Source organism: Mauremys mutica, chromosome 10 (assembly GCF_020497125.1).
Source record: "Mauremys mutica isolate MM-2020 ecotype Southern chromosome 10, ASM2049712v1, whole genome shotgun sequence".
Classification (NCBI taxonomy): Eukaryota; Metazoa; Chordata; order Testudines; family Geoemydidae; genus Mauremys; species Mauremys mutica.
In genome coordinates, this window is record NC_059081.1 from 64,040,446 (window position 1) to 64,059,403 (window position 18,958).

Consider the following 18,958-nt stretch of genomic DNA (forward strand, 5'->3'; position numbering starts at 1 on the left):
TGAACTGTAGACTGAATATAGCAATATATGCCAATACGTAAGGTCTAGTTTTCAAAAGTCAGTGCCTTTAAAAAAGGCCTAGAGGAAGTCTATGGTGTCCTCCATTGACCGAGGCTGGCAGCAAACCATCTCCTGCAGATTTGCTTGGACATTTTGAGTTCTGAATGAACACATTTCTCTGAGATGAATCCTTCCCAGCCACCCATCTGCAAATGTGTCCCAGAAAGAAACTGCCAACCTACCCTGATTGCAGGTGGCGTCAGCATTGCAAACCTTTTGCTCAACCCTACTTAACTGGATATCCAAAAACCTGCATTTGAATGCTCAAATTGGCTTATGTTATTTTTATTATTATTTGTATTATGATAGAGCCTCGGCACCCCAGTCATGGACTGGGACCCTGTTGTGCTAGGTGCTGTACAAACAGAACAAAAAGACACTGCCTGTCCCAAACAGCTTACAATCTAAGGGCTTGTCTACATGAATATTTAGTTTGCAGCAAGGTTGGCTTTGAATCTATCCTGCACTAGCCTGCCGCAGACTGACCGTCCCTATGGACCCTGCTGATGCACATTAACAGTTCTAGTCCTGGACTAGATCAAAATGCATTAACAAACTGTTAATACGCATCAGCAGAGCCCCCATGGGCAGCTTGCCTGCAGCAGGCTAGTGTGGGATAGATTCACACCCCAGCTTGCAGTGAACTAACTGTTAATTTAGACAACTCTACTATAAGACAAGAGACAACAGATGGATACAGACAGACTGCATAGGGAGTACAAGAAAACAATGAGACAATATTGGTCAGCCTGATAGGCTGACCAACACACCAGCAACCTAACTCTGTCACGTGTCTTATATCCAATTAGGCTGTAATCCAGCAAAGCACTGAAGTGTGTATGTAACTTTAAGCACTAGCACAGTCCCACTGAAGTCAGTGGATTGTGGCTGCTCAATATTAGGCTGGGTGTTGAGAAGATAACAACAATATAATTTAATACTTTCTGATGGTTTTACTGAAAAAAGAACCTTGCATGTGTGTGAGTGAGAATTCATGGATAACAGCAACTTAGTGGAAGAACCAGGGCTTGTCCTTTGAGACTCAATAGTTCATTCTTTTCTCTCTGTCCAATACATTCAAGTCTGGAAACAAAAATACTAGGGATGTTTCACACTAAAAACTATATCAATAGAACCTTCAGGAAGTGACCCCACCAAAAGCAGCCAGGAAACTTATAGGGGAAGGAGAAATACCATGTTTTATAGTACCCAGGGGCAAAAAGGAAGGTCATCTTATATAGCAGTAGCACTTAGTCACATGGGAGCCACCAGATCCACTTCAATTAGTTTAAGTGATTATTTTACTGGGCATCCCCAGCACGGTGCCATTTCTTTTAGTAACACCTGACTGTGTAACCTGCTCCTTCACATTTTATATGTCCTCCCACTAGAGCCTGACCAGCAGGGGTTTGAGTCTGCTACTGATTCCTGCTCAAGGATTTAGTCATTGATCACAAGTGCTAAAGACCTGTGCTTTTAGGACCTGATTTAGGAACGAATCTCTATTCAAGAAGACATCTAAGCACATGCTTAACTAAACATGTGCTTGAGTCTCACTGGGGGCTTAAAGTTAAGCATATGCTTAAGTGCTTTCTTGAGCAAGGATGCTTTCCTGAACCAGTGCTTTATCCCTGGATTCAAACCTCTCTGTCAGCCCAAACAGAATCAGTTACTTAAGCATCCTGGTAACTGGAAAGTAGCTTAGAGTTCTGCAGATGTGAGGAGAGTGGAAGAGGCCTTAAGACTCTATCTTTAATGAGCTGGTGGATTTTAAGCCTGTCAGTTGTTGTTAGTGCAATTGAGTCTCTGTGGCGAGTGACAACTTCTGTCTCTTTCTCAGTCTATAACCATTTCTTAGTGGCCGTTAATGGAGCATCATTAGTGTTGGTCTCTGGGGTGACTTCTGTTCACCAAACTGGAGGGTAGCACAGCAATAGTTTCCGTCTACAAGAGGAAGACTAATTAGGTGGTGCCCTAGAGTGAATGATGAAAAAGCAAACATCCAGGGTATGTCTACACAGCAATAAAAGGGCCACAGCTGGCGTGGGTCAGCTGACTCAGTCTTGCAGGGCTCGGGCTATGGGACTATAAAATTCAACTGAAGTGTTGACATTTGGGCTTGGGCTGGAGCCTGGGCCCTGTAACCTGGCAAGTGGGGGAGGCTCCAGCCTGAGCCTGAACATCTGCCCTGCAATTTTTAGTCCTGTGAGCCCAAGTCAGCTGACCCGGGCTCTGAGACTCTGTTGCATGGGTTTTTTATTGCAGCATAGACCTGCCATAAGTGTCTTTCTGGAAGGAACCTTTAGGCAGAACTCTGCACCTCTAGGGAAAGTATTAGCCCTAGCTGATTTCTAATGCTTCTCCTTTTATTATTTGGAACAGGGTATCATTGGTGATCCCACCTTGCCAAAAGTCTCGCTATGCCACCTATTTTGATGTGGCAGTACTGCGCTGCCTGCTGCAGGCACACTGGTCTGAGGAGGGTACACAGTGGTCTCTGATGTATTATCTACAAAGACTGAGACATATGCTGGAGGAGAAGCCAGAGAAGCCACCTGAGCCAGAGACCATGCACCTGCCCAGGCCCCGCAGCAGTTCCATGGTAGCAGCAGCACCCTCTCTGGTGAACACCCACAAAACTCAGGTAAGAGACCATCATTTAAAAGTAAGCTTGGTAACTGTTTACAGTCATGGCAGGATTAGTAGTGATTCAGCACTTTGGTTTTAATTATATCATGAACTGTGGGGAAGTCACTTGTAACATCGGAAATGTCCATATGTGGATTGCATAGATAGTCTTATTGCACTGGAATTCAGCATTCAGGCCTGATTTAACTATATACCATACAGATCCAGACTAACGCAGCTACCCCTCTGATACTATACTATACTATTGTTATCCCAAGAGAAACCAAAAGAATATGTATCACAGTCTCAGTACAGTACTCTCCTTGAAACAAAAAACAAGACTCAAGACCCAAGATCACCTTCTTTAAAACGTTGCAGCAAACAGCACACAGTGCGGTTGGAGCACAGCAAAGTAAAGACTTTTCAGAGTGTCCATCAAACATCATAATAGATTGGGACCTGTTACTGTTTCTGTAGTGCTTTGCTTTCATATTTACACTGCCCCCCCCCTTGCAGCTGCTTAAAGTAACCACTTGCTGTTGTGCTTGTAATTTTCCGAATGCTAGTGCAATAATAAAGTTGTTGTTCAAAGGTTCTCAGCACAGCAGCAGTGTGGATGGATGTGTTATTTGCATCAGCTAGACTTCACACTGGAGGTCTGGAATCAGTGTTTCTGTACATGACAGGAGATCCCCTGGCAATGTAGCAAGATCTGCCTCTCCCAGCTTCACATTTTCAGATCCTACCTGGTTTTTAAGTACTTTTTCTCCTACAGGAGAGCCCTTTACTCTGTTGTTCTTTATTACCATCTTTGTTAAATCCATATGGTTATTCACAGTTAAATGTAAACGTATTTTACTTTGCTGGTTGGTTGTTTTTTGGGGTGGGAGTATGTCGGGGGGGTGTCTTTTGGTCATTGATGTGAGGGTTCCATCCAGAACAGCAGGTTTTTTTCAAGGTTAGACTAGATTGCTAAAGGTGACTTTCTCATCAGAGTTTCATACATTTTGTCATGCTACATGGAATCGGAGTCCCTCTTAAAATGAAGGTGTTTAATAAACAAAGCAGCTACAACTTCCACACAGCTGGAGTTTCAGCTTTGTCTCCCTTATTCACCAGGGACCACGCCCTGTCTGGAGCTCTATACAGCAGTGGTTTTCAACCTTTTTTCATTTGCGGACCCCTAAAACATTTCAAATGGAGGTGCAGACCCTTTGGAAATCTTAGACATAGTCTGCAGACCCCTAGGGTCTGCGGACTGGAGGTTGAAAACCACTGCTATACAGCACATAGCGACATCTAGTGGCTGATTAATATTCCCCAAGTAAACATATTATGCATGAGTATGTCAGTAACTGAGGCAGTTGTGATGGGTTTAGGCTTCCGAGGCACAGAGAGGGAAAAAGTTATGTTCTTCTCTGTTTTTCTGCCTACTTGGCATTTCTTTCTCTCTCAGGAAGGATCTGTGGGCTAAGAAATCATTAACTAGTGAGTGAGTCATGGTGCTAAGCTGAAAAAGCAGGCTAGCAGTATATTTCTTACGTTTATAGCGGGAGCCCCATCAAGTTGCATTCTTCCTCTGCTTTTATTTAACCCAAGTTATTCTTTTCCAATAGAAAATCAGGATTTCAGAATAAAGTATTGGGCATCCATGCTCAGACAGTGCAAATTCACAATGTCTCCCCTAAATTGGTTCTGAGTTCATGGCCTCTCATTAGGGCTTCTTGCTGCAATATAGGGGAGACCCACACTTTTAAAGTGAGAGCACTGTGTTTTATGATACGTTGGTCTTCTTCTCTATCATCTGGTCCTTTTGTTATCATTAACTGATGTTAGACATGGCAAAAGAAAGAACTGCACAGAAATCAGCTCAGGAACAGGCAAGTAAGTAGGTTTAGTGATGAAATGCAGAGTGTATAGAAAAGATGTGGGGTTGCCATGTAACCTCTTCCACCTTCCTAAGCCTTAGCATGTCTGTCACACAGACCATTTGTATGTGAAATACTATTTAAAATATAATTCTGGTGCATATCACAGCAAACTTGTTCTGATCAAATGGTTATACTGTTATTTATCTAGAGAGAGAATCTCAGTTCAGACTTTAGCGGACTGAAGGATATATTTAATATTTCATGTAGCAAGCAGTGAATGACATACCCTGTTCCCTGTTGCAAAGCAGAATGGCAAATGAATGAAGGCGTATGAATAAAACAAATACCTTCTCCCTGCCTCTAGTAGGTGGTGTAATCAACATGTATTTCAATGTAAGGAAAAATCTTTAATGCACCTGTATGCAGTGAATCCAGCATAGGGATGGAATTAGGAAATGAAAACCTTGAGGGCTTTCAAAACTGTACAGCTTTGCAATAACACTGCAGGAGCTAAGAGCAAAAACTTAAACCTAAAAACAGCAAAACTGCAATGACTAGATGTAATGGTAATTTAAACCCAAGAGTTTCAAGTGTAATACTCAGAAGCTGATAGAAATACTAATGAATTGGTAGCTAAATAGCCCGGCCGATGCAGGGCAATAGGAGAAAAGATATATAGGAACAGCCTCTAAACAATTTTGTGGGTTTTCTTATTAGCCACATCTTGATCGAATGATCTGCTATGATGGTAACCACATTTTTAACTAGTCTTCAACCAGAACATTAGACTAATTTCTTAAAATAGGCCATATCCCATACTATATAGTAAAGCTGACTGTGTAACTCAATTCACATAGAGTGGTTTGTTTGAATAGGTGATTGTGAGCTCTTCAGCGCAGGGGCCATGACTGTGTGTTTGTACAGTGCCTAGCACAGTAGGGACCTGATTTTTGATGGGTCCTTTTTGCTACCCCAATACAAATAATACAGTGATTTCATCAATAACGCACAGTGATGATAACCCTGAGTTAAATTTGTGTAGTGCCTTCCATCCACAAGGATCCCCAAGCACTTTGTAATTCAAGAGCCTGATCCTGGAAACTGCTGATTGCCCTCAGCTGCTACTGATGTTAATAGGAGTTCAGAGTGCCCAGCACCAGAACCAAGCCCTGATTACCTTTTTATTGGATTTACTCTGTCATGTGCCACTTGTAATCTGCAGTCAATTTTGCAGACGGTTTTAAGAGCACATGCAAAACTCCATGTGTCCAATTTGGCCAAATGTCAGTTGTACTGAAATAACTCTCTCCCTGAAAAAGAGCTCTCTCCTTAGGCGACTCCCTCGAACCTGTATTAACACATGAGCTCTACAAAGCAAGGCTTTGGAGCTGTGCTCCGGCTCCGCTCCAGCTCCAGGCAAAAACCTGCAGCTCCACTGCTCCGGAGCTGCTCCATGCTCCAGCTCCAGGCTCCGCTGCAAAGCCCTGCTACAAAGTGCCCTGGTTTTTATCACATGGGGGTGTGGGGAGTGAGTTACTCAGTGGAAGGCTGGCAAGCGAGAATGCCCTACTCGGGGCATAAAACTGTAGGGGTTACAGGGATCTTTAAAGCTGGAAAACAATATGAAGATAAAAGGATCTCAAGGGCCCAGTCCTGCAAACACTTAAACACACGCGTGACTCTACTAATGTGAATAGTTCCACTGACTTCAGTGGGATCAATCACATGAGTATAGTTACACACATGCCTATGTGTGTGTAGGACTGGGCCTAAAGTAGCCAGGACCTGAACCTGTTACTGTATAGAAATCACTTCACCCCCGACTGAAGTGCAACCACCTCTGGAGTGACCAGCAGGATTTCTTTTAACATCATACAGCAGCATTACACACTAGTTCTGGTGGGGGAATGAAGAGAGTAGCCTCTCCAGTTGAAACAATAGGGTGATAGGCAGGCAGAATGGAATTACCCGCATGGGATTTGATTATGTCACAGGAGCTAACAGCCCCGCTCCCGTGACAAGTGCCAAACAATCTTTATTGACTGCAAGTGGACAGGACCAGGCTTTATGTTTCCCTTGAAGGATGCCACCTCCTGCACCTCCGTCTTTACCATCATATAGCTATAGCAGCTCAGGCTCAAGAGAGAAACCTGCTGAGTTTCCAATCCACCAAGGGATACCTAGAGATAAGTGGATGCCTAGGATGTTTTGAGGCCTGAGGCTTTTAAAAAAATAAAGGGGGTAGCAGTAAGTAAAGATACACAAGTAAAGATATCCCAGAGCACCATTGCTGGAATTCAGGGCTGGTCTACACTAAGGGGAAAAATCGATATAAGATACGCAACTTCAGCTACGTGAATAACGTAGCTGAAGTCGAAGTATCTTATATCGATAACTTACCCGTCCTCACGGCACGGGATCGATCTCCGGGGCTCTCCATATCGACGCCGCCACCGCCGTTCGCGGTGGTGGAGTTCCGGAATCGATATAAGCGCGTTCGGGGATCGATATATCGCGTCTAGATGAGACGCGATATATCGATCCCTGAAAAATCGATCGCTACCCGCCGATACGGCGGGTAGTGTAGACATAGCCTAAGAATGCTCATGGCAAACATCAGCTTTGTTTTTTATTCATTTAAAGAAGCCTGAGCCTACAAAAAGCATTTAATACAATGATAAAAATGTATGTATTTGTACAAACCAAGTAATTCTTAACGTTATTTAGAAGGAGAGGGTTGTGACAATGCTGCTCATCACAATCCACACGCTAACTCGGAAACATTAATGCAGTGGTTCTCAAACTTTTGTACTGGTGACTCCTTTCACATAGCAAGCTTCTGAGTGCGACCCCCTCTTATGAATTAAAAACACTTTTTTATATATTTAACACCATTATAAATGTTAGATGCAAAACGGAGTTTGAGGTAGAGGCCCATATAGTAACCCCCCATGTAATAGCCTCATGACCCGCTGAAAGTGTCCTGTCCCCCAGTTTGAGAACCCTTGCATTAATGTATTTTGGATGTTATTGGTATATTTCATGAAACTAACACTCGCTTCTTATACAGCATTTTTTAGTCATAGATTTCAAAGCACTTTATAAGGGAAGATAATTATAATTATCCACAGCTGTATACTGGTGAAACAACCTGCCCAAGCTCATACACTATGCTAGTGTCCTAGCTAGGAGTAGACTGCATGTCTCCTGACTCCCAGTCCAGTGCACTGCTTCCTGCCATTGATGTTTTTTGTGGTGGCAAAATGTTTTCATTTTAAATGATAAACTATTTGAACTAATCATCCATCTCTGAATCTCTAAATATATTTAACCCTAAAATGTGAGAGTGGAGTTTTGTCTGATGGAATTAAGATTCTTCTCCTTTGGAGCTGTCCTTGGATGGGACTGAAGTAGATGATTTAGTTCAGGGGTGGCCAACCTGTGGCTCTGGAGACACATGCGGCTCTTCAGAAGTTAATATGCAGCTCCTTGTATAGGCACCAACTCCAGGGCTGGAGCTACATGTGCCAACTTTCCAATGTGCTGGGAGGTGCTCACTGCTCAACCCCTGGCTCTGCCATAGGTCCTGCTCCCACTCTACCCCTTCCCGCCCCCTCCCCTGAGCCTGCCGTGCCCTCACTCCTCCCCCTGTCCCCCAGAGCCTCCTGCATGTCACACAACAGCTGATCGGGAGGTGCGGGGAAGGAGGGGAAGGCGCTGATTGGCAGAGCTGCCGGTGGGTGGGAGGTGCTGGGAGTGGGGGGAAGCTGATGAGGGGCTGCTGACGTATCACTGTGGCTCTTTGGCAATGTACATTGGTAAATTCTGGCTTCTTCCAGGGGCAGCTCCAGGCACCAGCACGCCAAGCGTGTGCTTGGGGCGGCAAGCCACGGGGGACGCTCTGCCGGTCGCCGCGAGGGTGGCAGGCAGGCTGCCTTCGGCGGCTTGCCTGCAGAGGGTCCACTGGCCCTGCGCAGGACCTCCACAGGCAAGCCGCCGAAGGCAGTCTGCCTGCCATGCTTGGGGTGGCAAAATGCCTAGAGCTGCCCCTGGCTCCTTCTCAGGCTCAGGTTGGCCACCCCTGATTTATTTGCTTACTTGCTATTTCTATTTGTGTATGTTTTTCTTCTTTTGGGGAGTGAAGGATCTCACAATGAAGTGCAATGAGGAGGAAAAATCACTAAGCACTGAGGCCTTTGCTAAGGTGTCACTCACCAACCTGCGCAGGCTAGCTGTGCCAGATCTCTCCACAGACCTGGGAATGAACATCTTTAAGAAGGTGAGTAGCACAGTAATGTGTTTTTGCTTTACCTACAATCCAATGCCAAAACGCATACCATGTATACAACTGTTAAAAGCTTACACTGAGTCTATATTTAGGTTGAACCTAAGGTGCACATTTGTTTTTTTCTGATGGACATGTTATGTATCCATGTATGGTAGATACATGTATGTGTTAATATTTACTCTATGGGCCCAGTGCTGTAATCTGTACTCATATCAAGCATTATTGAAATCAATGGGAGTTTTCCCTAAGTGGTGGTAGTTTGCAACCAGATCCTCAAATTACATTAATCAGAGGAGCTCCATCAGTTTCAATAGATCTGTGCTGGATCTGAGTCTAAATCTGTAAAGCACTCTCCCAGGAAGGCCCTTGCCATGCTGTTGAAGGTTATACAAACAAATTAAGATGCATAATATAAAAAATTAAACAGATTAATCAAAGGGATCCAGTGCAAAAAAAAAAGGGAGAGAAATGGGAAAAGAAAATAAATATAGGTCCAACAACAGTAATAATGAAATCTTTGAAATTATAAAACTGGAGAGATGGGTTGAGACAGATGTCAAGGGAAATAAGTCACCACTGCAGCATTTCCCATAGCAAAATGTGGTTGCCCTCCCACAGGGCCGGCTCTAGCTTTTTTGCTGCCCCAAGCAAAAAAAAAAAAAAAAAAGGTGGCCAGACTGCCGCAGCCCGAACTGCCGAAGCAGGAGAAAAAAAAACCAGAAAAACCGCTCGGAGTGCCGCCGCCCGAACTGCCAAAGCAGGAAAGAAAAAAAAAAAAAGCCACCTGGACGCTGCCACCCCAAAAATGGATGGAATGCCACCCCTTAGCATGTGCCGCCCTGGGCTGGAGCCGGCCCTGCCCTCCCAACATGTGGTGCACTGGTGCGGTCCTTAAATGTGGGTGGTGCTGAAGTGTAGATACCCATCGTGGACAAAGGGCTAGAGTGGGGGAATGTAGGATTGGGCTCTGCATGCCTGTCCTTCATCTGTTTGTGTCCTTCTCCTCTAACTGTAACGAAATCCCTGTAGCCTCTGTCTGGCTCTAACCCCCCTCCTCTTCCTTCTGCAGTTTAAGAGTCGCAAAGAGGATCGAGAGCGTGAGCGCAAGGGTTCTATTCCTTTCCACCACACTGGGAAAAAACGGCAGCGAAGGATGGGAGTGCCCTTTCTGCTCCACGAGGATCATTTGGATGTGTCACCCACTCGCAGCACATTCTCCTTTGGCAGCTTTTCTGGGATTGGAGAGGACCGGCGCAGCATTGAGAGAGGAGGATGGCAAACTGCCATACTAGGTGACTGATGGGAAAGGATTAATATTGCAACCCTGTATTCTCATTAATTGTTCTGCCCCAGAATGTTCCAAGAATAGCAGAGTGGAAACGGAGGCTTTTTATTTCTCCATCACTCTCTGGCACTGGAAAACAGTCCTCCCTCTTGGTGGCTGGTTATGTCCTTTGCCCTGATGTGCGGATTGCCACACCTGTTGTAGAAATGGCATAGTCTTTCTGCCAGCTTCTAAGGTGAAGCTCATTGTTGTACTGACTGCTGACCTTGCATGAGTATGTTTAGGTCAGATTGTTTCTAATAATTAAATAGGACTTGGGCAAAACATATTTCCAGTCAGTCCCAGGAGACTGACCCTCTTCTCCCCTGCCTTACTCCTGGCATTAGTGGGAGTTTTGCTTGAGTAATTAGATGTACGCTCAGGCTATGTCTACGCTATAGACCTTACAGCGGCACAGCTGTACCACCACAGGAGAGAGCTCTCCCATCATCAGCATAATTAAACCACCTCCAACGAGCGCATGAGCTTTATCAGCAGAAGAGCGTCTCCTGCTGACATCGCGCTGTCCACACCAGTATTTTTGCCAGGCAAACTTATGTCGGTCGGGGGTGGTGGTGTGCGGGGGAGGCAGTGTTCACATCCTTGACCGATTAAAGTGCTAGTGTAGACAAAGCCTAAATAAGGATTTTCTACTTTGGCTCAAGTGAGATCTGGACTTCTGCTAATCTCAATGATCCCCATTCCCACACCTCAACTTCTAGCCTTCACGCGTTCCTTAGACTTGCAAACTAACTGTTTTGTGTTCATCCTAGGGAAGTTCACCAGACGGGGGAGCTCTGACACCGCTACGGAGATGGAGAGCCTGAGTGCTAGACATTCTCACTCTCATCACACCCTGGTCACTGACTTGCCTGACCACTCAAACAGCCACGCAGAGAATACGGTCAAAGAAGGTGTGTCAGATATAGGGATGAGCAAATACCGCATTGGAGTGTGACTGTCAGGAGGCTGAGATAGTTTTATTTTTTAAATTTATTAATATCTGCTTAATCCCCTCTTTCCATTTCTGTTTTTTCTATATATCTCATTATTTCTTCTTTTTGTCCTATTTAGGATTATTATTATAATCTCTTACAAAGGACATGCCCCCACTTCTAAGGTGGGACATAGCACCTTTTTAACAGTGTACAGGAACACTGCACAGAAGTTTAGGGCAGGAAGTCAGTCTTGCTAACTCTTGTGATTTAATTTTGTGTCTCACAATATTTGGTGGTTTTCTGAAAGACCCAGCTGCTGGAATCAAAAGATTGCATGAGAATCTCAGCTTTTGCCTTATTTTTAAAAAGTTCATTTCTAACCCACATGATTTCAGGGAAAAGCTCGAAAAAAATGAAGCAAGTGAAACCCTAAAGGCCCAAGAAATAGAAGGCAAGGAAAAAGAACCCAGAATTTGGCTTAAAAAATCATCAAGGTTTTTTAACAATAATCTCATGATTGTTTTTGCACTTGACTGATGATTTTTGAGCACTTGGGGTTGACAGTTCTGGGAAGTTGATAAAAGTGCTGTATCCATTTAAAATGGCAAGAGACATAAAGATAGGAAGATTGTAATTGTTCCTATCAGCATATGGCCACCCCATCAGAGCTAAGACCCCCTCCTCTTACAATAACAGAATTGGCTACCAATAGAACAAGAGCATTTCCCTATAGTAGGGCTGCTAAAATTATACAAGACACCTCAGTCTTAACAGGCTGGCACTCTTACTAATGAGAAGTTTTCCTGCCTTAGGGTGGGAAGGGCAGGAATCAAGCATAGACAGCTGCTGCCTCCCTTTTAGCCACATGCAGAAAAAATTTAAGCCTTCCATCGGTCATTGGTACAGTAGAACCCCAGAGTTATGAACCCCAGAGTTATGAACTGACCAGTCACCCAAACACCTAATTTGGAACTGGAAATACGCAAACGGGCAGCAGCAGAGACAAAAACAAAAAAAGCAAATACAGTACAGTACTGTGTTAAACGTCAACAACTAAAAATAATAAAGGGAGAGCAGTATTTTCTTCTGCATAGTAAAGTTTCAAAGCTGTATTAAGTCAATGTTCAGTTGTAAACCTTTGAAAGAACAACCATAATGTTTTGTTCTGAGTTATGAACAACCTCCATTCCTGAGGTGTTCGTAACTCTGAGGTTCTGCTGTACTCAGATGGCCCCCATCACTGCAGTATCTGAGCACCTCTCCATTTTTATCCACAGAACACATCTGTGAGGCAGGAAGTGCTGTTATCTTTATTGGTGGAGAGTTGAGCAAAGAGAGGCTATGTGACTTGTCCAAGCTCACAAAGGAAGTCAGTAGCAGCACAGAAAAATGAATCCAGGTTGCCCAAGTTCTAGGCTAATGCCCTAACTACTGGGTCATCCTTCCTCTTCCATTGTCATTTGAACATGTTCTTCCTATAAAACATAAAATACAAAATCCATTAATCCTGGAAAGGAAAGGGGCTCTATTCCCATGCAGATAATTAACTCAGTGGCAATCCACTCTCACTAATATTGGTGGTGCATTGGCCACCTCTGAGTAGGAATTTGTCCAGTTATTGAAGCTCTGTGTTTTATTTGTTCTGACTTGATTAGCTAATATTTTTATTTTTGTGCAGCCACAGTCCAAGGTACTCGTGAGCTTTGAAGATTTTAGCAAGGAGAGAAACAGAGCTGGCCAAAAAGTTTAAAATTTGAAATTGCAATGCAATTTTTCATTCAAAATCTTGATGTGCAAAAGAAAAAAAGAGAAGATTATAGTTTTTGTGAAAATGTCCTTCACCCAGCCCTACGCTAAAAGCACGTTTTAAAGGAATAAAGGGAAACAATGCCGTTTTTAGCCATAGAACTGAGTGCTTGAGTCATTCTGCTCCAGACAGGGCTCAGGGAGGGTTTGCGACACAACACTTCTCACTAGATAACATCCTGACCACTGCTGCAACATGGGATTCTGGACGTAGCCCCTAAGAGAAGAACCTGAGTAGCAAAAAGCAGCTGTGCACCTTCCATCTAGGCACCTGATCTAATTTCTGCCACTGCTTCCACCTGTTTTGCCCACAGTCATAACGTCTCTGGGTCTCCCTGCATCCAGTCTCATTCAGATGCTGAATACATTGCTCAGCTGGGTCCATAAAGATGGAGGTGTAGAGCAGGTTGTCACCACCATCCTGAAGGCACCATATGCTGAGCCTCCTAATGGCTTGATATGCCACTGAGCCTCCGGGGCAGACCCAGTGCAGATCTCAGACTCAGTGGAATTCTTTTCTTCGTTTAGTTCATTTGAGCCCCCAGATTTCAACTGGAGGCCTGGCACAAAATGGTTTGGTATTAGTTTTAAACATGGCAGGCTAGCTAGTAGCTTGGAGCCACAGCCCTTCTTGGGGAGCAGATTGAAGTGCCTCCAGGACCAGGCTGGGAGCACAGCTGCTGGTGCACCCTTTGGAAAGATGGAGTATGCAGTTATTGGATCAGCTCTGCTGGCTACTGCGGGGGTGGGTTGAGAGGACAGAGCCTCGCTCCCCCTGTCTCCTTTGAGAGGCTCTTATGCTTCTTAGTGCTTGTGGTGTTGCGCCTGCCTGCTGCTCCCTGCACAGGAGCACCGTCTTTTACCTTACACCCCCATGCTGAACAGGGCACTATCTATCGGTGAATGAGCTACCAGGCCACACAGCTCGTAGAGGAAGATGTATTTGGGTAGCATGAAGTGAGCATTTGGGATTCATTTTCCGAAGTCACTCTCTGAACAATTCTGAATAGCCTCAGAAAGGCTGGATTTGTGTCAGTTCAAATCCAGCGTAGGCATGTCTCCCTCATCTCTGGTGCTTACACATCTCAGTCAAAGCTCTCCTCTCCAGGCTGCTCTGCAGATTCCTCATGTCTGAGCTGCATTCGTTCTGGGAGCATTTTGCCATGCACTAGGTCAGCTCCATATCTGAAAGGCTTACTAAAAGTTGGAGAGCTGTGATGCTTACGTTTCTAATTGATCCCTAAGATACTTATGTGCTGACATATTTAGAAATAAAAAAACAAATTACACTATTGCCGGTGGCACTAATTACAGTAATCAGCACAGCCTGAATGGGTAATTTTGTCATTAAAACGGGAAAGGCCAAGATACTTGTTTTCTGTCTTACAGTGCGATCCCAGATTTCTACCATCACTGTGGCCACCTTCAACACCACCCTGGCCTCATTCAACGTGGGCTACGCGGACTTCTTCAGCGAGCACATGCGGAAGCTGTGCAACCAGGTGCCCATTCCAGAGATGCCCCATGAGCCGCTGGCCTGTGCCAATCTCCCACGGAGCTTGACTGACTCCTGCATCAATTACAGCTGCCTGGAGGACACGGATCACATTGATGGCACCAACAACTTCGTCCACAAGAACGGCATGCTGGATCTTTCGGTAATTGGCAAAGGAACAAGAAAAGCTTCAGCTGTCTTCTGTCAATGCAGCTGTGCCATTGAGCTAACCTGAGTTTTTTTCCATGGTCTCTTTATATACTTATCCATTCCAGCACTGCAGAAAGGTCATTCAAGACCAGTAGGGTACATTTGAAAAATATTGAAGGGTGTAGTCTTTCAGGTAATGCAACTTCTATTCTTCTTAATGAGAGTAATACATGTGCACCAAGGGAGAATACACCCATAAAGTTCTGACTGAAAACTAGGAAAGCAAAAAAATTATAACAGAGAATGTTTCTTTCTCTTTCTTCTCATTTATGATCCTTCCTCTGGCATGCTAAAAGGCTTGTCAATTGTTCGGAAGCAGAGAATTCCTCAAGTAACCATCTCTCCTCTCACTGCATCTGCCTTACAGATCCTTGCAGTTGGCTCTAATGAAAAGAGAGATCATTTCAGTGTACTTGCTGAAATGAATCCTTCACATTTAGCAGAATTTAGTAAGAATTAAAATTAACAGAAGTAGTCAAGCACATAGGCATCTGCCTTGCAGATCCTAACATACTCAGTGATACAAACAGATAGTAAGAGATGGTTCCTGTCAGTTGGGAGGGGAAGTGACTTGCCCAGGTTTACACAGTAAGTCAGTGGCAGAACAGGATTAGAACCCAAGTCTCCTGACCTGCATTCCTGTGCCCTACCCAGTAGACCATGAGTCATTTCCTAGTGCTAACATAGAGGTTTCTGCCATTGGACAGCAGATAAGATCTTCATGAGGGACGTAGACTCCCTTGAAAGGAGAGAGATTCATCCATGTCAAAATTTCAGTAAAGCCCACCACCATCCTGGCTCTGGCAGATCATTACCTTCTTCCTTCTGTAGATTGAGTTAGTGAATCCAAACTCTCACATTAGCCAAGGGAGAAAAAGACATTCAAAATGAAACCCTTGCATTAAAAATATTCACTGCTTCTTGGAATGTTGTCCTCCTTTGGCCACTGTGACTGACCTCTCCTGGTTTTCATTCCCTCCTCTCTAATCACTCCTTCAGCATGTCCTTAGGAGGATCCTCCTCATCCTCCCCACCAGCTTTCTGGGGAGGTTCCACAGGGCTCTGTCCTGGGTCCCCTTCTCTTCTACCTCCATACTTTGCCTCTGGGCAATCGCATTCGCAAACACAAATTCAACTGCCTTCTCTGTGCTGATGACTCACAGATCTACCTTTCCACTCCAGACCTTCTCTCCTTCTGCCCAAACTAAAATTTCAGCCTGTCTCACAGATGTGGCCTTGTGGACGTCTAGGCATTAGCTCAAGCTCAACATGGCTAAAACTGAGCTCTTAATCTTTCCACCCCCACAAGAACTTCCCCCTCTGCCTTCTCAACCACTGTGAACAACCCCAACATCCTGCCTGTTGCTCATGCCCATAACCTGGGTGTCATCTTTGACTCAGATCTCTCTAAGGATCTTCACATCCAGGCATATCTAAACCTTGTGGATTCTTTCTGAATGACATCTCTGTGATATGGCCTTTACTTTCCATCCACACAGCTGAAATTCTTGTCCAGGCTGTCAGAGTCCAGCATCTCAGTGACTGCAATGTCCATCTCTCAGCCCTTGGTAAATGCAATCTTGCCCTGCTCAAGTTTGCAGATGACACTAAACTGGGAGGAGTGGTTGATACGCTGGAGGGTAGGGATAGGATACAGAGGGACCTAGACAAATTAGAGGATTGGGCCAAAAGAAATATGATGAGGTTCAACAAGGACAAGTGCAGAGTCCTGCATTTAGGATGGAAGAATCTCATGCACTGCTATAGACTAGGGACCGAATGGCTGGGCAGCAGTTCTGCAGAAAGGGACCTAGGGGTTACAGTGGACGAAAAGCTGAATATGAGTCAACAGTGTGCCCTTGTTGCCAAGAAGGCTAATGGCATTTTGGGTTGTATAAGTAGGGGCATTTCCAGCAGATCGAGGGATGTGATCATTCCCCTCTATTCGACATTGGTGAGGCCTCATTTGGAGTACTGTGTCCAGTTTTGGGCCCCACACTACAAGAAGGATGTGGATAAATTGGAGAGAGTCCAGCGGAGGGCCACAAAAATGATTAGGGGGCTGGAGCACATGACTTACGAGGAGAGGCTGAGGGAACTGGGATTGTTTAGTCTGCAGAAGAGAAGAATGAGGGGGGATTTGATAGCTGCTTTCAACTACCTGAAAGGGGGTTCCAAAGAGGATGGATCTAGACTGTTCTCAGTGGTAGAAGATGACAGAACAAGGAGTAATGGTCTCAAGTTGCAGAGGGGGAGGTTTAGGTTGGACATTAGGAAAAACTTTTTCATTAGTAGGGTGGTGAAGCACTGGAATGGGTTACCTAGGGAGGTGGTGGAATCTCCTTCCTTAGAGGTTTTTAAGGTCAGGCTTGACAAAGCCCTGGCTGGGATGATTTAGTTGGAGATAGGTCCTGCTTTGAGCAGGGGGTTGGACTAGATGACCTCCTGAGGTCCCTTCCAACCCTGAGATTCTATGATTCTATATCCATTCAGAATCCTGCTGCAAATATCGTTTTCCTAGCCCATTGCTTTGACCATGTCTCCCCTCTCTTTGCATCCCTCCACTGGCTCCTCCTCCTCTATCACATTGAACATAAAGCTGCTTGTCTTCACTTTCAAGGCCCTTCATAGCCTATTCCTACCCTCTCTATCCTTTCTCATTCACCAGCGAGGTGTTTGTTGACTTCAGCCTCCAGTTGGCCTGTAACACCATCCTCCATCAACCACTTGTTAAATTCCTGCTTTTTCCCATGCTGCCTATTACATCTGGGAGGAACTCTTCATAAACACCCGCAAAACAAATGCATTATCCTCCTTCAAAACTCCCTTTTGCTGGGATGCCTACCAAAAACTTGATGACGGTTAGGCCGTTGGTGTGCTGAAACCACTGCCTACCATATGACCAATATTGTCTCATTGTTTCCTTGTGCTCCCCCACTGTGTGTCAGTATCCACCTCTTGTCTCTTGACTTACATTTAGGTTCTAAGCTGTCCATGACTAAGGCTCCTATGCGCCATGGTAATACAAATATGAAATGATGATAATACAGAAAACAAGTGTGACCAAAACACGTTGTTTCCTCTTTCTCTAGGTGGTTCTGAAGGCCGTTTACTTGGTCCTGAACCATGACATCAGCTCCCGGATCTGTGATGTGGCGTTGAACATCGTCGAGTGCCTGCTGCAGCTTGGTGTGGTGCCATGCGTGGAGAAAGTCAGAAGGAAGAGCGAGAACAAGGAAAATGAATCAGCAGAAAAGAGGCCGAGTGAGGGATCCTTCCAGCTCAAGGGGGCTGCTTCGGGCGGCCCGGCCTGTGGATTCGGGGGCCCCCCAGTCAGTGGAACTGGAGATGGGGGAGGCGAAGAAGGTGGAGGGGGAGGAAGTGGTGGAGGAGGAGGTGGCGGAGCTGATGGAGGTGGCGGAGGAGGAGGTGGAGGACCTTATGAAAAGAATGATAAAAATCAAGAAAAGGTATGTTTGGGTACCATGTAATATAGAGAACACATGCATGTGACATAAGTTATGTCAAGTCTGTGTGTGTGTGCGTGTGTGTGTATTTGTATGTATATGTGGGTGAGTAATTATCATTTCTTTTTCCCTCTCTGTTTTTGGGAAACTGCTAGGTTTTCTTTTCTTTAAGCACCACTCAGACATATTCATTTGTGTCACTGTAGTACCCACTTCAAACCCAGTGCATGCATCACCATGGAGAATTCAGCACCCTTTGCTGTGCCTACTCAAGCAAAGCAACTCTGCTAAGCAGCCCTAATTGGCCTAGCGTGGCTGCATTTTTTATATAAAACAAGTATTCCTGTTGCCCTGAATAGGTGCTATTTTACATACTGCACAACTGCTGTTTTAAAACAGGAAAAATTATTGCTGAAATTTTCTACTTTTTATTATTTATTTTACGGTAGCACATAGATGCTCCCACATTCGAGGCACTGTGCAAACAAGCATCAAGAGACGGACAGTACCCTGAGGAGACTAGAATCTAATGAGACAAGACAGAGTCACACAGCAGATCCATGGCAGAGCTAGGAATAGAACCCAGATCTCATGACTCCACATCCCAGGCCTTATCCACTAGATGACAACACAGACTTCATTTTGTTACTTGACTTGATGCAAAGGGTTCTGATCCCTGAGTTCCTTAGGACTTGGTCCTGCCCCACTTACTCGTGTCGGTAGTCCTTTATGAGTAGTCCCATGGATTTCAGTGGGACTACTTTAAGTAAAGTAGTACTCACTATCAGTCCAGGTAGCACAATCTGACCCTTACTGTCTGGCAGATAGCTGAATATTAGGAGTACCTGAATTGACATCAGTGCTCATTGTA

The 18,958-nt window shown here is 44.8% G+C and overlaps 1 protein-coding gene across 2 annotated transcripts in view; it reads left to right on the forward strand.

Annotated features, from left to right (window-relative positions):
* Positions 1-18,958, forward strand: part of UNC80 (unc-80 homolog, NALCN channel complex subunit) — a 190,179-nt gene that overhangs the window by 26,349 nt on the left and 144,872 nt on the right. For both annotated transcript variants that reach the window (XM_045032267.1, XM_045032269.1), the window contains exons 8-13: positions 2,443-2,704; positions 8,704-8,838; positions 9,917-10,139; positions 10,945-11,085; positions 14,305-14,573; positions 17,713-18,090. In XM_045032267.1, the coding sequence (XP_044888202.1) occupies positions 2,443-2,704; positions 8,704-8,838; positions 9,917-10,139; positions 10,945-11,085; positions 14,305-14,573; positions 17,713-18,090 (1,408 nt within the window). The remainder of the gene's footprint in view (positions 1-2,442; positions 2,705-8,703; positions 8,839-9,916; positions 10,140-10,944; positions 11,086-14,304; positions 14,574-17,712; positions 18,091-18,958) is intronic.